The sequence below is a fragment of the Octodon degus genome, unplaced genomic scaffold, assembly GCF_000260255.1.
Source record: "Octodon degus isolate 3935 unplaced genomic scaffold, OctDeg1.0 scaffold00023, whole genome shotgun sequence".
Classification (NCBI taxonomy): Eukaryota; Metazoa; Chordata; class Mammalia; order Rodentia; family Octodontidae; genus Octodon; species Octodon degus.
In genome coordinates, this window is record NW_004524599.1 from 1004431 (window position 1) to 1023961 (window position 19531).

Here is a 19531-nt window from a genome sequence, read left to right on the forward strand (position 1 = left end):
TCTTCCCTTGGTACCCATAGAGCAAAGGTCCTGGGATGATACCCTGCAGAGCCCCAAGTCCCCAGATGCTTAAGTCCTTTATATAAAATGGTACAATATTTGTACAGAACCTACACACAACCTACCATATACTTTAGCTTCGAAGTGACTTATAATACCTGAGGCTATAAGAAGAGTTGGTATTTATATCATTTAGAGAAGACTCACAAGAGGAAAAGTCTGTTCAGTACCTTCATGTTTTTTCCCCAATTATGTTTCATCTGCTTCAGTTAAGTGTGCCAAAGCAGAACCCACTAATAGAACAGGCTGACTGTGTATTTGGCATGCAAAGAGTGCATGTTGTTTATGGGTTTTGTAGTAAAGTTCACATGCATATTGGAAACTTCATCTTTAGGAATATTTCACAGAGAAGTGTGTGTGTTGCCAAGTTTATATACTATAGTTGGAGAACAGTTGTACTGTTGTTATGGATAGAGCCCTTAAATGAAATGATGTCACACATTTTCAGATGTCACATGGGTAATTTACTTCATCACCTACTCTTAAAAAATAACATATAGTTGAACATCCCCTCTATGGAAGTTATATTTGCATTTTTCATCTCTGCAGGTGAAAATCAAAGAGGCAACTGGGCTGCCCTTAAGCCTGTCAAACTTTGTCTTCTGTCAGTATACATTCTGGGACCAGTGTGAGTCCACTGTGGCTGCCCCCGTGGTGGACCCAGAGGTTCCGTCCCCGCAGACCAAGGACGCCCAGTACACGGTGATCTTTGCTCACTGTAAGGTATAGATGCCATTGCAAAGCAGCTTCATGGGATGGGGGAGCTAGTGCAATTTGAAGATCTACTTGTAACTTAGAAGTTAGATGTAATGTCCTATTAGAGTTTTAACCTCAAAAATGCTCTGTTAGAAGTCCAAACATACTTAGAAATATTTAAAATCTGAAAGATCCAGATTTCTAGTTTTGTTACATAGAGGTGGAACCACAACAATAACTTGTTGCTTATTTTAATATTTTCTGTTCTGTACAACTTGCTTATGTGTGTGACAAGTGTATAGACTCAGAATGAGCCTAGAGTCTGGATTCGAATCTAGATTGATCTCTGGAATCAACAACAGAGTTTGACTTTGGACAAGTAGCTCTCTTCAGCTTCCTCGTAAGACAAAGGGGTTGAATTAGATTGTCTTGCAGTGTCCCTTGTGCTGCTTCTGTGATTGTGGACAGTTTTCTACCAACATGAGAGATGGTTTTGAGGTTAAGATCAGGCTGATACAAGCCAGAGAAACCTTTGTGTGGGTGAAAGGTGCAGGATCATTCCAGACTGCTCTCACGTAGTTCTTGTTGGTCCTCCTTCCTTCTGCTCATCCCAGGACTATGTAGTGACCGTCACGGAAGAGTTCCTGGAGTTCATTTCAGAGGGAGCCCTGGCAATTGAAGTGTGGGGCCACCGATGTGCTGGGAACGGCAGCTCCATCTGGGAGGTTGATTCTCTGCATGCCAAGACAAGAACATTACACGACAGGTTTGTCCTGGGCAGTGAGCTCCAGACATGGGTGAGGACAAGCACCTGGAAGCAGTTAGAGCTCAGGCTTTGGACCCTGAGACCTCTAGGGTTTGGAAAAGATTTTTGACCTCTCTGAGCCTGCTTCCTCCTTTGTAAAATGAGAGTGATGGAAGGAATTACCAGACAGGAGAAATTCAATGGGAACAGTCAGTTATTTTTAACAAATGAGACTAAACAATGGTTTATCTATGTGGAAAAAATATGCATTGATTTGATTTTACTCCATATACAAGAATTAATTTGAGAAAGAACATACTAAAACTATAAATCTGATGGGATAACAAAAGAGGATATCTTCATAATTTTGAGATAGTTACAGTTTTGTTTTTTTTTTTAATATATTTGGTTGTTACAGGGTCTCACTACACAGCTTGGATTCATAATGATCCTCCTGTTTTCAGCCTCCCCAGCACTTGGATTACAGGTGTAGTGTATGCCACTACCCTGGGATTCTATGGCCAGCTGAGCCTGCCCTATGGGCATGTGGTTTGGGGGATTGAACCACAGTCCCTAAGCTTACCTAAGCAGGAGCTTTAGTCCACCAAACTTCCTCACTGGTAAGCATTTACTGAACCTGGTGTGGTGGCTCACACCTGTGATCCAAGGACCTAGGAGGCTGAGGCAGGAGGATCACTGTAGTTCCAGGTCAGCCTTGGCTACAACATGAGTTCAAGGCCAGCCTGAAGTGCACAGCAAAACCCTGTCTCAAAAAGATCAAAGACAAGAAGAAAAAACACACTTAGATTTAAAAGCTAGTCCTCATCAAAAGATATAAATAAAGCCACATTCTGGGAGGAAATAGCCAATTTCTTATTGGGTTGCTTATTTGCTGCTTCTGTGACCCAGAAATCCTACCCTAAGGTATTTACCTGAAAGAAATTAAAATATCAGTCCACAAATAAGAGCTATATATTCATTTTCATGGCAGCTTTATCTAGAGTATTCCAAAATTCCAAACAGTGCAGATATGCTTCAGTAGGTGAGCAGGTAAACCAGCCATGGTGTTAGGTATGCAACAGAATATTACTCAGCATCTAGAGAGAGAGCTATTGATGTCATTTCGTTGAATCTCAAAAATACTGTGCCAGACAACAGAAGCCAAACACAGAAGAATGTGTAGTGTGTGCTTCCATTCATAAGAAATTGGAGAACAGGCAGAGCTAATCACTCAGGGAACCTAGCTGCCACCAGGAGGGCCTGAATGGAAGGGGCGTGGCCAAGGTTCGAAGCTGTGTGAGTTGGCTACACGGATATTTGCATCTGCTCAGTGCTTTAAACACTCTTGTGAAGATGGGGACATACCACTGGGTCTGCGTTACACCCCAGTGCGGCAAATTGAAAGAACCAGTACCACAGGGTTGTTTGGAGCACAGAGTAAGTGGTCAGTGAGTGGCGGTTAGCACTAGTGCTCCTTGGGCCTGGTTGGTGACTCTTTGCTTGTTGGTGTGTGTTTGGGCAGGTGGAATGAAGTAACTCGAAGAATAGAAATGTGGATCTCCATATTAGAGCTGAACGAGTTAGGGGAGTACGCTGCAGTTGAACTCCATCAGGCAAAAGATGTCAACACAGGAGGCATCTTTCAACTCAGGCAGGTAAACCTACATTTGCTTGGTTGCATTTTTGTGTTTTCACTCTAGTATACAGTTTCTGGGAATTTTCTATTTATATCTCTGGTCCTTAATTCCTCTCCTTCATGTATTCCTTCTCCTGTCCCATGCCGTCCCTATTTGTGGTCCCGTGTACCCCCAAACTCCCCCTCTACCTTGCAGGGTCATTCGCGCAGAGTGCAAGTCACAGTGAAACCTGTACAGCATTCGGGGACACTGCCCCTCATGGTGGAAGCCATCTTGTCGGTTTCCATTGGCTGTGTAACCGCTAGGTCCACCAAACTCCAAAGAGGGCTGGACAGTTACCAGGTAAGAAAAACGCATTCAAGAAATGGTGTTTAATGAAGATTAGGCTTAGGGGTGTGATTCAGTGGTAAAATGCCTGCCTAGCATGCATGCGTCCTGGGTTTCCTCCTCAGGGGTGGGTTGGGGTGTTGGGGTGGGGGACAGATAGAACAGAACTCATCAGGGCGGAAGGAAGCCAGTGGGGTCTGAGGGAGGGCACTGTGGGAATATAATGGGTCCCCTGTCTCAACCATGTTTTCCACTAATTCACATTTCCGTCCATTGCCTTTTTCTAGGTCTAAAATACTATATTTGTTTATTGTTAATTAATAAGTTTACTTATAAATCCACATTAATGTGTAGTAGCCGTTTACTTAAGGGAGGTTTTCTTTTACATCTGGCTTAAAGCATGTCTAACAGTTGATGTGGTTGCCTGGCCTGACCTGCTTTTATTAGTGTCATAAAATTGTTCCCTTTATACTGTCATAGTGAATCATTTTTCTGAAAGTTTCAATTTTTTTTTCAATTATAAAGCTGTCCTCATGGTCATTTTTTCCATTAAATCCCCCTTTCCTGAATCTTACATTCTCATTTAAATTTTTTTTAAAAGAAAACCCTAAAAATTGGTCTGTACATTACCCATCAAACCTCTTCAGTTCTCTGTGAGAATAAGCTTCAAATTTAGGAACTTGCCCCAGCACGGCCTGCAAGAACACGTGTGTCCTTATCTCACCAGTTTACTGCCCATATGCCTTTGCGACCCAGAAGATGGCTGTTAATCTGGCTTTCTGGCTGCCTGATGTGATAGAGAGTACCCCCATTTCTGGACAGGAAGAAGACATCCCCCCTTTGTTTCTCAGGCATAAACCAAGCCAATCTTGTAAATGGTTCGTCTTCTCTCTTTTGGTTTTGTGGCATTTACGTAGACTTTTTTGAAGCTAAAAAAGCAGAGTATACACTGCAGGGCTTTGAGGAAGGTGTAGCTTTGTTGCACTGCCCAGCCAGAGCTCCCTCTGGCTCTCAGAGTCTGAATGTGCTTCATTCAGAATATGCAGCAAAGGTGCAAGAAGGGCACCTTCTCCACCAGGCTTCTCCTCTGGCTCCGCCCCTGCTTGACCAGGGCTTGGTGTAAAGAGCAAACACCAGACTTAGAGTGTGGAGGCTGTGCTCAGCTCGGCTTTACTAAATGATTGCCCGGGCTAGGTGGTGTAAACTGGGATCTCTTTTTCCCATCCAGATGGTAATTCTCTCACATTGTTTTCAATAAAAAGTTGAGACTTAATACATCTCTGATCTTAGTTGAGTCTGTGCATCTCAGACTGTGCCCTACTGGATGGTGGATCCTCAGTGTTCCTGTTTCAGGGACATTATAAGGATTGTTTGCATTTAAAAAAACAGCATTGCCTTGAGTTCTAACTGGTTTTTGTCAAAATATGAACTTTATAATGTTGTTATATGTTCTGTTAAGAACAGTACTGGGGCTGGGGTGGATCCAGTGGTAGAGCATGAGCTTAGCAAGTGCAAAGCTCAATCTTCAGCACCAAAAAAGGGCACAGTACTAGCCACAAGAATCCATTTTTCCTCAGCTGACAGGCCAAGGCCATGTCTTTTTTTTTTTTTTTTTTTTTTAGGGAAGGGTAAATAGGATATACAGGGTCTCACTGCTAGATCAGACTCATAGTGATCCACCTGTTTACAGCCTCCCAAGAGCTGGGATTATAGGTGCATACCACCGTGCCCAGTCTCAATCCCTCTTTCAGGGCGCCTCGGGGGCACAGCAGAGGCCAGGGGATCGAACCCCTAGCTGCTGTGCGTGCTGGCGCTTTAATCCTCTGAGCTATTTGGCTGGCCCTAAGGCCACATCTATTAGCATAGTACTTTAGAATTAGTCTAATGAAATAGGCGAAGCAAGGGCACAGTATCCTGATAGCACTGTAAGAGTTCAAGCTGCTTTTCACTTGATGGAAGCAACCTCCTTATTATAGAAGTTAATGATATATTAGGGAGTTCTTTTACATTAATAGTACTAGTTCAGGAAATTATTTCAAGATTAGGCTTGCATTTAATAAATTAGTCATAACTGAGAATGATGATTACTAGACTTTAAGTGTAGATGTGAAAATAATTTAAGTATGTATTCTTTAAGTATGTTTCTCAAAGAGAAGTAAATATCTGTTCTGTAACTAAAAAGATTCAGTCATAAATTTAAACAGGGTTTCCAAGGAAGATTGTCTCAGACCTCTTGGTTTCAACAAAGTATATTGTTTTCTGCATTGTTTTTGTAAAAGTTATTACTTTATATAACAACATAAACTATGCCATGTGCTTGGGACAGCTGTGATTTTCTCAGCTGATTGCTATGGTCAGAAGGATATGATAATCCATGTATTGAAAATAGTGTGCTATGTTTTTATGGCTCTAGCGTAGTACAGAACTCTATAATGTTATAATCTGGGTTCCACTTGATGAGTTCACCCATGACAGCAGTAAAAGCGAGGGAAAGGTATGCAGTCAAATCCTGAAGGCTAGGATTCCAGCCCTGACCTGCCACTGCCTGTGTGACCCACGCTGCAGAACCTGTGGCCTCCTTGTCAAGTTCAAGAGAATCTTGAAAGTCACTTTTGGATTTGCCATTTTGTCTTCCTAAACCTTTACATCTCAGTTTAAATTGCCCACCCGTGCGTACACACCATCTGCCTGTCTGCACAGTAATGCCACTGGAGCTGCCCTGAAGATGTTGGTTCCTATCCCCGTCTAAGAAAATTCTTGGGTTTGTTTTTCCTCATTTAAAAATTCTTCAGTTTGGGTGTGGCAGCTCAGTGGTAGAGGCCCTGCCTGGCATGTGTTCCAGCACTACAAAAAATAAAGAAGGAAGGCTGCCTTATAGAGAAGTGAAGCAAATCTATTAAACCCTTTTTCAGGTTCAAGGAAATATTTTACTGTGCTGATGTGTGAGCTGTTGTAATACGTGTGCTGTTTAAAGAATTATTTTCCATGTGTGCTGTTTGAGAATCAAAATCCATGTCCTTTATTTTTTTCCTACCAGAGAGATGATGAGGATGGTGATGATATGGATAGTTATCAGGTATTGCTATTGCTGTCAATCCTGTGGCATGGGGCACAGCTATTGCTAATTGCCAGCGTTCGCAAAGCAGAGGCCAGGGAGCAGGAGGAGGTCCATGCAGCAAGGGCAGCAGCTCCTCACTTGCTCTTGATTTGCTCTGTGTGTAATCAGGGATACAGGGCTGTTTCTTTTGACTTCCCTGTCGGTTCAAAATTTGTCAACAATGCCTGCATTTTTGCTATGCCATTTTGCATCATCTGCTCATAAAGCCTTGCTAAGCCAGTCTGTTGTCACTGTAGTAAAATTGACCGTCTTGAACATTGAGCAGTTATCCATCCAGAAGCGTTAGACGGACTCTTGTTTTTCCTAAGCCAAACTGCGCTCTGCTTCTCACATCCGCGAGACTAGCATTGTTCTAATCGGCCATCGTACTTTAGGAGATGTTTCCTGGATAGGAAATTTGGAGACATTCTATGCTGATAGCTTTGTTTTATTTTGTTGAGCCAGTTTTCTGTCATGAAAATCAAGCTTATTTCTTCATAACCTGTACAATTTAAATCTCAGCCTTTTCTTCTTGGGAATATAGAGGAAATATGCATAAATGCAAAGCAGGCAGCACACTGGAACGAGGATCTCTGGGTGTGCACCCCAGTATTTGTACTGCTTCTCTACACAAGTTAAAAGATGTTTTGCAGTGTGCCTCGCTACATGTAAAATGTGGTACATTGTAGGAAACGTTTCCAAAGTGTCTGATCGTGATGTCTTTGGGACTAGACTAGAATTGAACCAAAGAGCGTGTTGAGTAGAGCTGGTGGATTTTCTTTCCTTACTTATAATTTTACTAAGAAAACAAACAAAAAGAACTCTAGGACAATGTCAGTGTCCTTCGGATCTCAGGGATCCCACTGACCGACATCTTGTGGCTTTGACGCACTTCCTGCCACGCTGTCGTGGTGAGGCTGAGCAGCTGCTCTGGGGAGTTCTTCAAGCATGGCTGGCTGCATGTTGGGGTTCTGCATGGGAGACTTGGGGTTAGCTTCATGGTGGTGGTTGGAGGGATAATCTTGGCAACAAGTTTCAAAGGTTCTCTGCTGTCTTGTGTGCCTTTCAGAAAGTACATGTTACCTGGCCCTCGAACTATGAACTATGGCAATAGCTCTCATTTTCTGTTCCATTTAATGTTATGTGGTTTGAGTTCTGTTCCTGGTGACCTTCTACTTGAAATCAGGGCCTGCACTGACTTCAGTATATGCGCATACACGGCACAAAGATCGTCTAGCAGCTGGGACAGCTTGGGCTCGACTTGCTTCTGAGTGTAATTACCCCTTTGGAGATCCGGGGCTCTGCTGCCGGCGACTGGCATTCTTGATCAGCATGCAGTGCTACTGAGGCTGCTCTGCTTTCCTGCGTATTAATCACACAGCAATGTTCAGTGGCCTTTCCTAATGAAAACGTTTCCTGAACAATTGAGATGTGTCTTTAAAAAGAAAGAAACAGTTGTCTGTGCACTTTACAGGAAAATATTTCCCCTCCTTCTTGTCAGGAAGAAGACTTAAACTGTGTGAGAGAGAGGTGGTCAGATGCACTCATTAAACGGCGAGAATACTTAGATGAGCAGATTAAAAAAGTGAGCAATAAAAAAGGTATGTGGGATTAAGGGGCTAGGAATAGCTTTTTCATTTCTACATAGCAGCAGTAGATTGTTTTCTTCCTTTAGTTGGATAGCAATGTCTTAGATTCTTGAATTTGAAATAATTGTAGGTATTAGTGAGATTATACAGTATTGAATTCAAATGTAATAAATTTCCATATATTGCTGAATTATATCATTATCTGTTACACTAAATGTCATTAAAATTTTGTTTTGATAAACACAGACTGTAGGATTTGTAGTAGCTGAAGGGCTACTTATGAAACCATACTACTTGCCACTTAGCTCCTCTTGGGCAGGACCTGGCATTGAGGTAGTTCAGGGTGATCCCTGCCACCCCACTGAGTGCCTAGGGTACTCTTGGCTGATGTTAGCAAACTTGAAGTTTGAAAGAGAAATGTGCTCTTAAAAGCCTGAGTATCTCACACTGACTTCACTGTCTATTCCTCGCAGTTGATTCTGCCCCAACAAACACATGAAAGTTAACCCATATGTAGAAGTTGCCACAAGTTCTCCCTTGCGAGACACGTTGGCCCACCGTGTGGTGTTAGTCTAGGTATATGCCCAACTTGCTAATAACTATGTCCAGAGAGCCCTAGAGTTAATTATGGGTACAGGGATTTCAAAATATATCAAGTAAAATCCCTTTCATTATGAACATGGGAGAAAATAAAGGTTTTTTTCAAATAGACATTTTAAAATCCTCTAAACAGCTTGTAGTTTTAAGACAATATCATTGTCATTGTTTCATTTGTTTGTTCCACCAAAAACATGAAATGCACAAAGTAGACAGGGCCTGTATATCCCTCTTTGGCAGGTCAGAAACTAAGACCTGTTTGTTGAACACGTTCCCCAAGTTACAGCACCCGCAGCGTAATCTAAGTTTTCTCACTGCTATTTCAATACTTTTTCCACTGTTCCTGGCCCAGGGCACCGTACATTGGTGTCATGGACTCTGCCTGTCTTGATGTTCATGCTTGACTTTCAAAGGTTCAGACTCTGTTTAGAACATGGTAGAAGTTTAAGCTACTTGGCCCATTGCTGATTCACTTTGAGTGGTGACATTGTGCTTTCTCTTGCCGCTGTTCAACCTTTGACTTTTCCTGCAGAGAAAACAGAGGATGATGTGGAGCGGGAGGCCCGGCTTGTGGAGCAGTGGGTGGGGCTGACGGAGGAAAGGAATGCAGTGCTGGTGCCAGCCCCAGGCAGTGGGATCCCTGGGGCACCTGCCGACTGGTAAGGCTGCCCTTCCTTCTCCCTCAGCTTGGCAGAGGATTCAGTTTGCCGACAAGAAGAGCTGGGCCACTGACTTTCTAGGATCATCACAGTAAATGCCAACTCAGGACTGAGCAGCTCAGGGAGGGGTCCCCTGAGTACATGGCGTATTTTTGCCCCTGTATTCTTTCCCTACTGCAGCCCTCTTTCTCCACTGGAAGCCCGACAGCACCAGTGACCTAGCCAGCAATCAGTTACAATGCTCCACTGGTCCTCTGAATAAACAGCTTGAATACTGTGTCCCCATCCCCAGAAATTCTTTTATTTTGATTCAAAAGAAGTATGTTTCCTAAGTATAGTTGGAGAGAGCAAAAGATACTTCTTTGTATTTTCCTGGCACTTGCTTAGCTTGGCAACTAGCAAGGAGCAAGCCCTTAGCATCAGCTACTTACTCAGCTGCCCAGTAATCAACCTGAGTTGTGCTCATGACAAATCGCCCATCCCGCTGGGCTCTGGAGAGAAACATCTGCATCTAGTTTCCAGCTTTGGCTCTAAGAGAATACGCATTTCCTTAGCTTCTCTGAGGCTTTATTCCTAATCTGTTACTGGAGCTACCTTTATGGTAATGTGGGCCTGTAGATGATGTATTTAAAGTACATTGTATACTATGGTGATGCAGTTGTGTATATTACAAACTATGTAAAATGTCTCTGTGACCATTCATTAAATGGTAGCTGTGGCTGCTGCTTATTCTCATTCTTATAACAAAAACAAGTTCTGAACATTTAGGAGAAAAAAGTCCCTTTCGATGTAGAATTTACATGCCTGGATATTTCTTTTGGACAGACAGAAACGTTAGTGATATCATTTGTGTCTATCAGTAAATGAAAATATAACTGATTTCGTGTTCTGCTTTATGGAACTGGAGAATCTTACTTTATTGAATAAGGCACATTGGCTTGTAGCCTGCTGTTTCTGCCTGCAGCCTCTGCTTTCAGGGTCCTATGCAGTGTGTCCATCATTCTGAGCTTCACCCTGTTCCTCAAAACTCACTGTAGGTAGTCTTAGCCAGCCCTGGTTACTCTGATTCTGAAGAGGCAGGATGCACCCAGCACTCTTCCTTTGAACAGACCTCCAGGTATTCGGGTGTGGCTGGGCCCAGCATTGCTCTGGCCTTACCTGCATGCTGCCCCGGACCCTTTCACACATCTCTTCCTTCAGGGCTTTGAAATAATTATCCCTTATGTTTACCTCCTCTAAGCTTGCAACATTTCTGTCCCTAGGCCCTTTCTCTGGATTTTTTTTTTTTTTTTTTTTTTCAGAACCGAGGATCGAACTCAGGCCCTTCTGTTTGCCAGGCTAGCACTTATTCTACTGAGCCATCTCCCCAGCCCCTTGGAATTATTTTTTAAAGCCCTCCAATAACATTTGTCTTAATCAGTCACATGTAATTCACATAACAGGTAGTTTGCTTATAGAAATCACGTAATTTCTGTGGTTTGTGTTAGCAGGGAGGCTCTGAAGTGGATCTCGTGACTAGGACCTGCATCTCCACACTTCTATGCTTCTGTGGATCTGAGGCATTTTATAATCTAGTAAAACAGAAGACACATGTTTGTTTGTTGATTTTGAGGGTAGGGTCTTGCTAGCACGGTCCAGGCTAGCCTGAACTCACAGTGATCCTCCCCCACCTCAGCCTCCCAAGTGCTGTGACTGCAGTCATGTGTCACCATGCCCAGCTAAATGGGAAACACACATTTTATTATTAAATGTTTGTTATTAAATTTAGGATTCCACCTCCTGGAATGGAAACCCACATACCAGTTCTCTTCCTTGATTTGAATGGTAAGTAAACAAAGTTGAAAGTTTTCACATTTAATTAAAATGTGTCACATATTCAGACATAATCTGATCTGTAAGTGGCTTTGGTGGTTGCTCACATGCCGTCCCTAGGTGGCACTTTTCGTCCAGTCACATATGTATAAGCATGACATGTAGAATCACTGGTGGGTGAGATATGGATGTTTAATCACAAAATGAGACCACTTGGGGAGATCAAGCAGTACTTGCCAGAATACTGAAGCAAGTGATCTGAAACAGCAGAGAAATTAGCAGGGGCAGTGAGTCATCATGCCCAGAGGTTCTGACCCACTAGGCTTGGAAAGGCTCTGGCTTCTGCATTTCTTTTTGCTTCCCCAGTAGTTCTGATGCCGGTGTTGATCACACCATGGCGTTGCATTAAGAATTGTCCTTCAGCATGACAGTCAGCACCTGGGCACTCCTCATGCAATGGTTCCCAGTGTGTTTAGGTATAAAATCCTTCTGAAAATGAAATTTTTTTTATTTTTATTTATTTATTTTTTTGTGTGTGGAACTGGGGATTGAACTCAGGCTCTTGCGCTTGCCAGGGAAGCATTTATTCTACTGAGCCATCTTCCTGGCCCCTGCAAATGAAATCTTAAAGAGAATCCATGCACAAAAGTAAAAGCAGCTTTGCTGAGCTCGGGGGTGGCCAGACTCATGACAGGTCCTCCTGCAGAGCCTAAGATACTTTACAGCCCCCTGAGAACCTCTGCTCTAGGGGGAAGGTCAGCAAGGGTGGATGGTAGATGCAAGGAGTTTGGCTTTGGCCCAGTGCTTGAAGACTTTTTGAGAGGCTAGCAGTAGAACATGAGCCTCATGAAGTACTGAGTTCGTTGGTGTTTGCTGTATGCAAGCAGCTGCTGGCCACATACAGATTCTTTCCAAGGGTGAATCCCACATCAGATCAGACTTTAGATCTCTTCCAAGAGATGAAAACCTTGACTTCAAGTTGATAATTCAACTGGTAGTATCTTTAACTTGTAAGTTAGGTAAGTGAGACAACGAGTATTAGGTTCCAGGAGTTGCCATCAAGCAAGTTGTAAGATCCTAAGGTGTGCCGAGTGAAAATTATGCCCTAGGAGTACTAAGAGAACACGCGCTCTCAGTCCTGCAGACCCTCAGAAAGCAGCCTCTTAGCTCGTTCTGTTGTGTGTGTTTATGGTGCTGCTGTTGCACCCAGGACTCACTTGTGCTAGACAGGTGCGCGGCCACTGGGCTGCACTCAGCCCTCTTATGGTTGTACTTAAGGAGTAAGTCTTGGGGGGCTGGGGAGATGGCTCAGTGGAATAAGTGCTTCCCTGGCAAGCGCAGGGCCTGAGTTCAATCCCCAGTTCCGCATTAAAAAAAAAAAAAAAAAGGAGTAAGTCTGCAGTGAGTGTCACAGTATCTATAGATGAGGAATGAAAGAAAAGTACAAATAAGCTCTGTAAACTTCATATGTAAAATGCGTATTTTGGGTTGGGATATGGCTCAGCGGCAAAGCAGGCTTTGAGCGTGCTTGAGTCCCTGGGGTCAATCTGCAGCACCACCGAGGAAAAAGCAGATCTAAACATTTTTGGTGTGTTCTTAAAAACCGACTTTGCAGGCAAGTGTGTAGTGTGCACCTGCAATCCCAGCACTCGGGTGGCTGAGGCAGGATGATTGCTTCAGGCACAAGACCAGCCTGGGCTGCACAATAAAACATTTTCTTAGAAAGACAAAACAAAACAAAAAAACCTGACTTTCCCCTCCGTTTTTCTCCTGTGCCCTGAACTTGCCAGCGGACGACCTCAGCGCCAATGAGCGGCTCACCGGCCCCCACGCGTCAGGTGTGAACTCCATCCTGCCCAAGGAGCACGGCAGCCAGTTTTTCTACCTGCCCATCATAAAGCACAGCGATGACGAGGTACTTTCCCCAAGGGCCATGGGAAGGGCTGCCACTCAGCACCCAGCCCCTGGGCCTGTCTGCCTGATGAACCGCTTTGTTCTTCTTTGGGCAAAAGGACCAGGGACTTTTAAAAAGTAACACATTAGTGTTATTTTTCAAAATAGGTGAGGAGAGATATCCAGCTGGTCACAGGGAGTTGAGTTCATCATTTCTCTAGTTGTCATGTGAAATGCTGCCACCTGAGTCATCTTATTTCTACCCCCCCACCCCAGGTGTCAGCCACAGCCTCATGGGACTCCTCGGTGCATGATTCTGTCCACTTGAATAGGGTCACACCACAGAACGAAAGGATTTACCTCATTGTGAAGACCACCGTCCAGCTCAGCCACCCAGCTGCCATGGAGTTAGTGTTACGGAAGCGGATTGCAGCCAACATTTACAACAAGCAGGTAACGATGGGGACTGATCCTGGTGTTGTGTCTAGACGGGCACACATGTCTTTCCGTTTATCACTAAATCTTGTTTTGTCGGCACTGCTAGCGGGGGATGTGCAGAGTGTGGCCAGGTTAGAGTCTGACTCGTGTATCCTGAGTCTAATGGCTCCTGAGCACAGGGAGGTGCATCATCCCCAGAGACCTTGGCATCTCAGCTGTTAGGAAGCCCGTCATTGTGGCAGGCAGTGGCTGTGCCGCTTCAGTATTTGAGATGCAGAAACAGAGGGACTGAGAGGGGAAGTGCCAGGTTCAATCAGGTGGTGACAAAACCAGGACACACAGACTCCAAATAAGTCCTTATCCCTCTGCCTCGCTGAACATCATCTTAAAGGTAATGTCACCCAAACATTGCCTGGTGTTGTTCTAGCTGTCGCAGGGAGGACTGGGGAGACCCAGGGAGGGAACGTTTAGCCAACGGGCAAGAAGAACAACCCCAGAGGCCCAGAGGTGGCGCCCATTCTGTGATTAGTCCCAGAGTAACAGCGGGGAGCCGCAGGGATTTTAAGTTAGGGGTGTTTTCTGTTTTGTTGAGTATTATGTGGGTAGATAAAAAGCACTTTGTAATGATTTTGTGATTTATAAAATGCTACATAACATTCATCGAAGTCTTAAGTCCATTTTCCTTTTCTGCCAGAGTTTCACACAGAGTTTAAAGAGGAGAATATCATTGAAAAATATATTTTATTCCTGCGGCGTAACCTATGAGATAGTCTCCAATGTACCAAAGGTAAAGCAGATCTACTGTTTTATTTTTGCCATGGGGGTGGGGATATAACCAGGGCCTCGCACACCCTTGCCAAATGCTGTGCTGTTGAGCCCTCGTGCCTCCAGCCAGGGGGGAAGAGGGCCCTAGCGATTCAGATCCAGGGCCTTTACCCTGAACTACGCCCTCAGACCTTTTCTAGTGTTTTTTATTTGAGTTGGGCAAGGTGGCCTACCATATAATCTGAGCACTAAGGAGACCAAGGCAGGAGGATGGCAGCAAGTTCAAGGCCAGCCTGGGTTACATATGAATTTGAGGCCAGCTTGGGCTATGTAGTGAGTTCAAGGCTATCCTGAAATGGATAGTGAGACCCTGTCTCAAAAAATGTATATATAATATTTTTTCCTTTGAGACAGGGTCTAAGTTGAAAGTACCTAGACTGGGTTCAAACTCACAATCCTCCTGCCTCAACCCCCCAGTGTGCTGGGATTACAGAAATATACCACCCCATCTGGTTCCTAAAGTATGAAAATAATAGAGAAGTTATTCATTCTGCATTCTTCTGAGACATTTGCTCACCACGCTTTTGATGAATGAAAGTAGCATCATTTCCTTCTTGTCTGGCCCCTCAGGCGACGGAGGAGATTGAGGACAGGGAAACGCTCGCCCTGCTGGCAGCACGCAGTGAGAGCGAGGGCACCGCCGACGGGGAGACATACATGGAGAAATACACGCGGGGCGTGCTGCAGGTTGAGAGCATCCTGAGCCTGGAGCGGCTGCGGCAGGTGAGTCCTGACCCTGTGCCGCCCGTGGGCTCCAGTCTCGGCCTTCCCCCTGGACAAAGCTGAATTTGCATAGATGCCTCTTGCCCTCTCAGAGAGGCAGCGCTTGACAGCAGTGTCTCCAGAAGACAGACTCTGGCTCTGTACTGCTCAAATAAAAAGTCATGGATCATTTTTTCTTGGGTACTTCCTACTTGCTGAGCAATCCCTAAGGAATTTAGATATGTTATTTTGTTCACTCATTCTCTTGGTTTTCACTTGGTTTTTTTCAGACAGGGTTCACTGAGTCAGCCCCCATGGCCAACTAAACACAGCATTGCACTGAATCTTTGAGGTAACCCTCTGAGAGTCTAGATTATTCTGCAGTCCCCCTTTGCAAATGAGAACACTGGGCAGAGGGACGCTGGCAGCTGGCTGTGCGGCCCCATGCTGCACAGTGGGGAGATGGCAGAGCTGGCTGTACACCAGGTTTCTGACCCCAGAGCCCATGTATCTCCCCTCTCCCTCCACTGTCTCCTTAGGCTCCAGACCCAGGTCAGCTTTAGAGCTGCCAGCAGGGTGTACGAGTGAGCATAGTGACCTCAGGAAGGGACTGGGAGGCCGCTGTGTGCCCTGTCTGCTCCCATGGGTGTCCTAGTCGACTTTACTGAAAGCGTGTGCTGCATGAGAGGAGAGTGAACATCACAATCTTCTTCCTTCGGGGGAAGCCCTGCCTAGATTGCTTCATGAGTGAAATACAAACAGCATCACATTTGAGGGTTATTTTATAAGTGAGGCACGTGGCTAGGGGTTAACTCTTCATTTTCTCTGTGCCCTTGTTCTAAAAAGTTCACACAATAAATGTCTTTCGCTTAACAGTTTTCCTGATTTTGTTTTAGAACAAATGCCTTCAATAGATTGGGTGTGAGGTGCTGTAAGATTTGTTTAATAAAAAGCAGCTTGTGTGTGTATATGTGTGTACAACTCAAATGATCTTTATGTATGGATTTTCTAAGTCAATAAAGAAACATGCATTCCTTTTATAGTCAGAGGAGACCATAGTAAGTGGTACCTTTAAACTGTTCTCTGTCCTCAGGCCGTCACGGTCAAAGAAGCCCTTTCCACCAAAGCCCGGCACATTCGGAGGAGTCTCAGCACACCGAACGTTCACAATGTAAGCACGCTGTGTGGCGCGCTGGGTCTCAGGACTGGGGTTGGAGCCCTGTGCAGAGGTGAGACTGGGGTTCCCACAGTGGGACACAGCACACGTGCAGTAGTGCCCCAGAGTGTCAAGGCTGCATCTCTGTCCTCAGAAGCACACCAGAGCCAGGTCTCCAGAGAGACACTCACTGATTGCACTCTTGTCTCTCCCTTGGTGGTTTTAACTGTCTTCCTTATTGTGATTCATGTGGAAAATTCAGTTGACAGAAGCACTTGTGGAGCAGGGTTTGGTGGCATGTGTCAGTAATCCCAGCACTCAGGAGGCTGAGGCAGGACTGCTTTGAGTTGAAGGGCAGCTTGGGTTACATAATTCAAGGCCAGCCTGAACTGCATGGGGAGATCTTGTCTCCAACATCAAAAACAAACAGCAAAAAAGAAACTATATGTAGCAGAGGTGGAAAGGCTTATGGGAGGAAGAACACACTCGTGCTTGGACCACTTCAAAGCATTCTTTTCCCAGAAGCAACAGAGTAAAAGATCCTTTTAAGGAAGGGGACAGGATTATGGCCGGCCTAGTTTTCAGAATTGGGAGGAAATTATTAAAAACACAGTGAACATTTATAAAAAATGTCTTATAGTTGGCTCCAGGGTGAATCACAGTAATCACTATCATACAGATTACTTCTGACCACACTGCGGTTGTTAGAAATTGTGAGACTCAGTTGCAAACTACAAAACTCTCTCCTAATTAACTCATGTATAGAAGATCATAATAAAAATTAGGATGTATTTAGAACTAAATGATAAAAAACATGTATATATCAATGCTTGTAAGATGAAGTTAACAGCGAAAGTTAAAAGTACTAACCTAGGGATGGGATGTTTATATGTTAGTGGCGCAGCACCTGCCCAGCAAGCTTAAGGCCCAGAGTTTAGTCCCTGCCTGGTACCATAAAAGGAAAGAAACTATTAGATCCAAATTCCCTATTCCTCAACTTAAACACCATTACTAGACAGTAGAGAAAATGAGAAAGCAAGAGTTATTATTAGGAAATTTATAGCATTTATGTTAAAAAGAAGAGATAAACATCAGCTTAAAACAAAAGGCTCAGCATGGTAGCATGTTCCTATAATCCAGCACAGTAAGAAGCAGAGTCCAGGAAGTGAAGGATAGTGTTAAGACCCTGTTTCAAAAAAAAAGAGGATTTGAAAAAAAGGAAAAAAAGAGGATTTGGATGCAGCTCAGTAGTAGACCATGCTCAGCGTACTTAAGGTCCAGAGCTTACTTCTCGGCACTGAAACAAAACAAAATTTTTAACTCTGAAGTAATCCTTAACAAGTTGCTTTTTGGAACCTGAATGTGATGAAGATTCCATATCTACTAATATTAAAAAAGGCAGAAGATAGTGTTAAGTAATCCCCACATGGATTCAATTAGCAAAATCCATACTGGGAAAGTTTACAGGAAAAATATCCTAATTTTTTAAACAAACTTAATTAGATTGTTCTAAACAGATTAAAATTAAAGCAAATTAAATTTTAGGAAAAAGGAAGAACTTGCCAGTTAAAGGTGTCTTAAAGATATCAGTGAATTACACCATATGAGCTAATTCGATCCTGAAATTAAATTAGTTACAAAGCCAGAGTACAGCTGCGCATGGTGGCGCATGCCGGTACTCCCAGTACTTGGGAGGCGGCAGAGGCAGGAGGTTCACCATGAATTCGAGGCCAAGATGGACTCTGTAAGTGAGCTGAAGACCAGCCTGCACTACATAGTAAGATCTTTAAAAATGAAAATAATTCAAATAAAGAAGGAAATAAAACTTGGATCTGAAAAAACAATATAGAATAAATATATAAATATTTCTTCATTTAGGGAGAATACTAGAATTGGGAAGTGGTACTGGGCATCACACCCAGGGCCTGTACAGTGAGCTGCATCTCCAGCCCTGCATTTTTGGGCTTTAGTTTTGTTTTGTGTTTCTTTGACACACTATCACTAAGTTGCCCAGGATGGGCTTCAACTTGCAATCCTCTGCCTCAGCCCTCTACTGCGCTGGGGTTGCTGGCGTGCACTGCCCCTTGGACCCGAGCAAATACAACGTTAAGTAAAAGATAAATGGAGCCCACAAAGCTGCGAAGGTTTTAAAAGCCTGCTTAAATGAGATTGGTTGGGAACAAAAGGAAAATAAGAAAGAAGATACAAGTATTATGGGAAATAAGAGAGAACAGTCAGCTGAGAGTGAAGCATGAATAACACATGAAAGAAAGCTTGAACAAAATGAAAATTTCCTGGAAAAACATCACAAAGAAATAGAAAAATACAGATATCACTTAAAAGAAAGCCTAACTAAAATCATAACTATGTTTATTGATGGTAATACAGTGTATCAAAAATTGGCACAAGGGTCAAGGACGCAGCTCAGGGCATGGCACCTGCATGGCAAGCGCTAGGCCCTGAGTTCAATTTCCAGTTAAAAAAAAAAAAAAAAAAAGGCACATGAATTTCCTTTTATTGGTAAGAGTATCTAGGAATTTGTCAATCTTTTTTATTCTTTCAAAGAATCAACTCTTTGATTCACTGATTGTTTGAATTATATTTTTAGTTTCAATTTCATTAATTTCTGCCCCAATCTCTTTAATTTCCTCCCTCGTGCTGTTTGGATTTGTATTATTCTTGCTCTTCTAGGACCTTGGAGTGTGCCTTAAGATTATTGGAGCTTGCTCTGTTTTCCTGATGTGCGCATGCATCCTCATAGACTTCCCCCTAGGACTGCTTTCATCGTGTCCCTCAGGTTCCTATGTGCTGTGCTGGCACCATCACTCGACTGCAAGAACTAACTGCTTCCTGGATTTCTCCTGAGACCCACTGATTGTTCCGGAGGGCATTGTTTAAGTTCCATGTTTTTTACATAGTTTCTGTGATTTATTTTGCCGTTCATTTCTAGTTTCATCACTATAATCTGTTAGAACACAAGATAATTTTTTTCTTTACAAGATAATTTTGATTGTTTTGCATGTACTACAGCATGCTTCGTGGGCTAGCATGTGGTCTGTTTTGGAGAAATTCCCATGTGCTGCTGAGAAGAATGTATGTTCTGCTGTTGGATGGAACAACGTAGATAGCTTTTAGGTCCCTTTGTTCAAAGGTGACATTCAAGTCTGGTAATTCTTTTTTTTTTTTTTTTTTTTTTTTTTTTTTAGTTGGTCTATTTGTGACAGTGTGGTATTGAGGTTCCCCATTCCAGTTGAATTGGTGTTTTTGTGATCTTCATGTCTGTTCGTATTTGTTTTGT

The 19531-nt window shown here is 43.5% G+C and overlaps 1 protein-coding gene across 1 annotated transcript in view; it reads left to right on the forward strand.

The window, feature by feature from the left end:
• Nucleotides 1–19531, forward strand: part of Kif13a (kinesin family member 13A) — a 201125-nt gene that overhangs the window by 158269 nt on the left and 23325 nt on the right. The window contains exons 23-35 of the mRNA XM_023712054.1: nucleotides 610–783; nucleotides 1371–1522; nucleotides 3024–3156; nucleotides 3334–3480; nucleotides 6503–6541; nucleotides 8064–8163; nucleotides 9281–9407; nucleotides 11176–11231; nucleotides 13010–13134; nucleotides 13389–13565; nucleotides 14245–14337; nucleotides 14946–15098; nucleotides 16171–16248. Of these exons, the coding sequence (XP_023567822.1) occupies nucleotides 610–783; nucleotides 1371–1522; nucleotides 3024–3156; nucleotides 3334–3480; nucleotides 6503–6541; nucleotides 8064–8163; nucleotides 9281–9407; nucleotides 11176–11231; nucleotides 13010–13134; nucleotides 13389–13565; nucleotides 14245–14337; nucleotides 14946–15098; nucleotides 16171–16248 (1554 nt within the window). The remainder of the gene's footprint in view (nucleotides 1–609; nucleotides 784–1370; nucleotides 1523–3023; nucleotides 3157–3333; nucleotides 3481–6502; nucleotides 6542–8063; nucleotides 8164–9280; nucleotides 9408–11175; nucleotides 11232–13009; nucleotides 13135–13388; nucleotides 13566–14244; nucleotides 14338–14945; nucleotides 15099–16170; nucleotides 16249–19531) is intronic.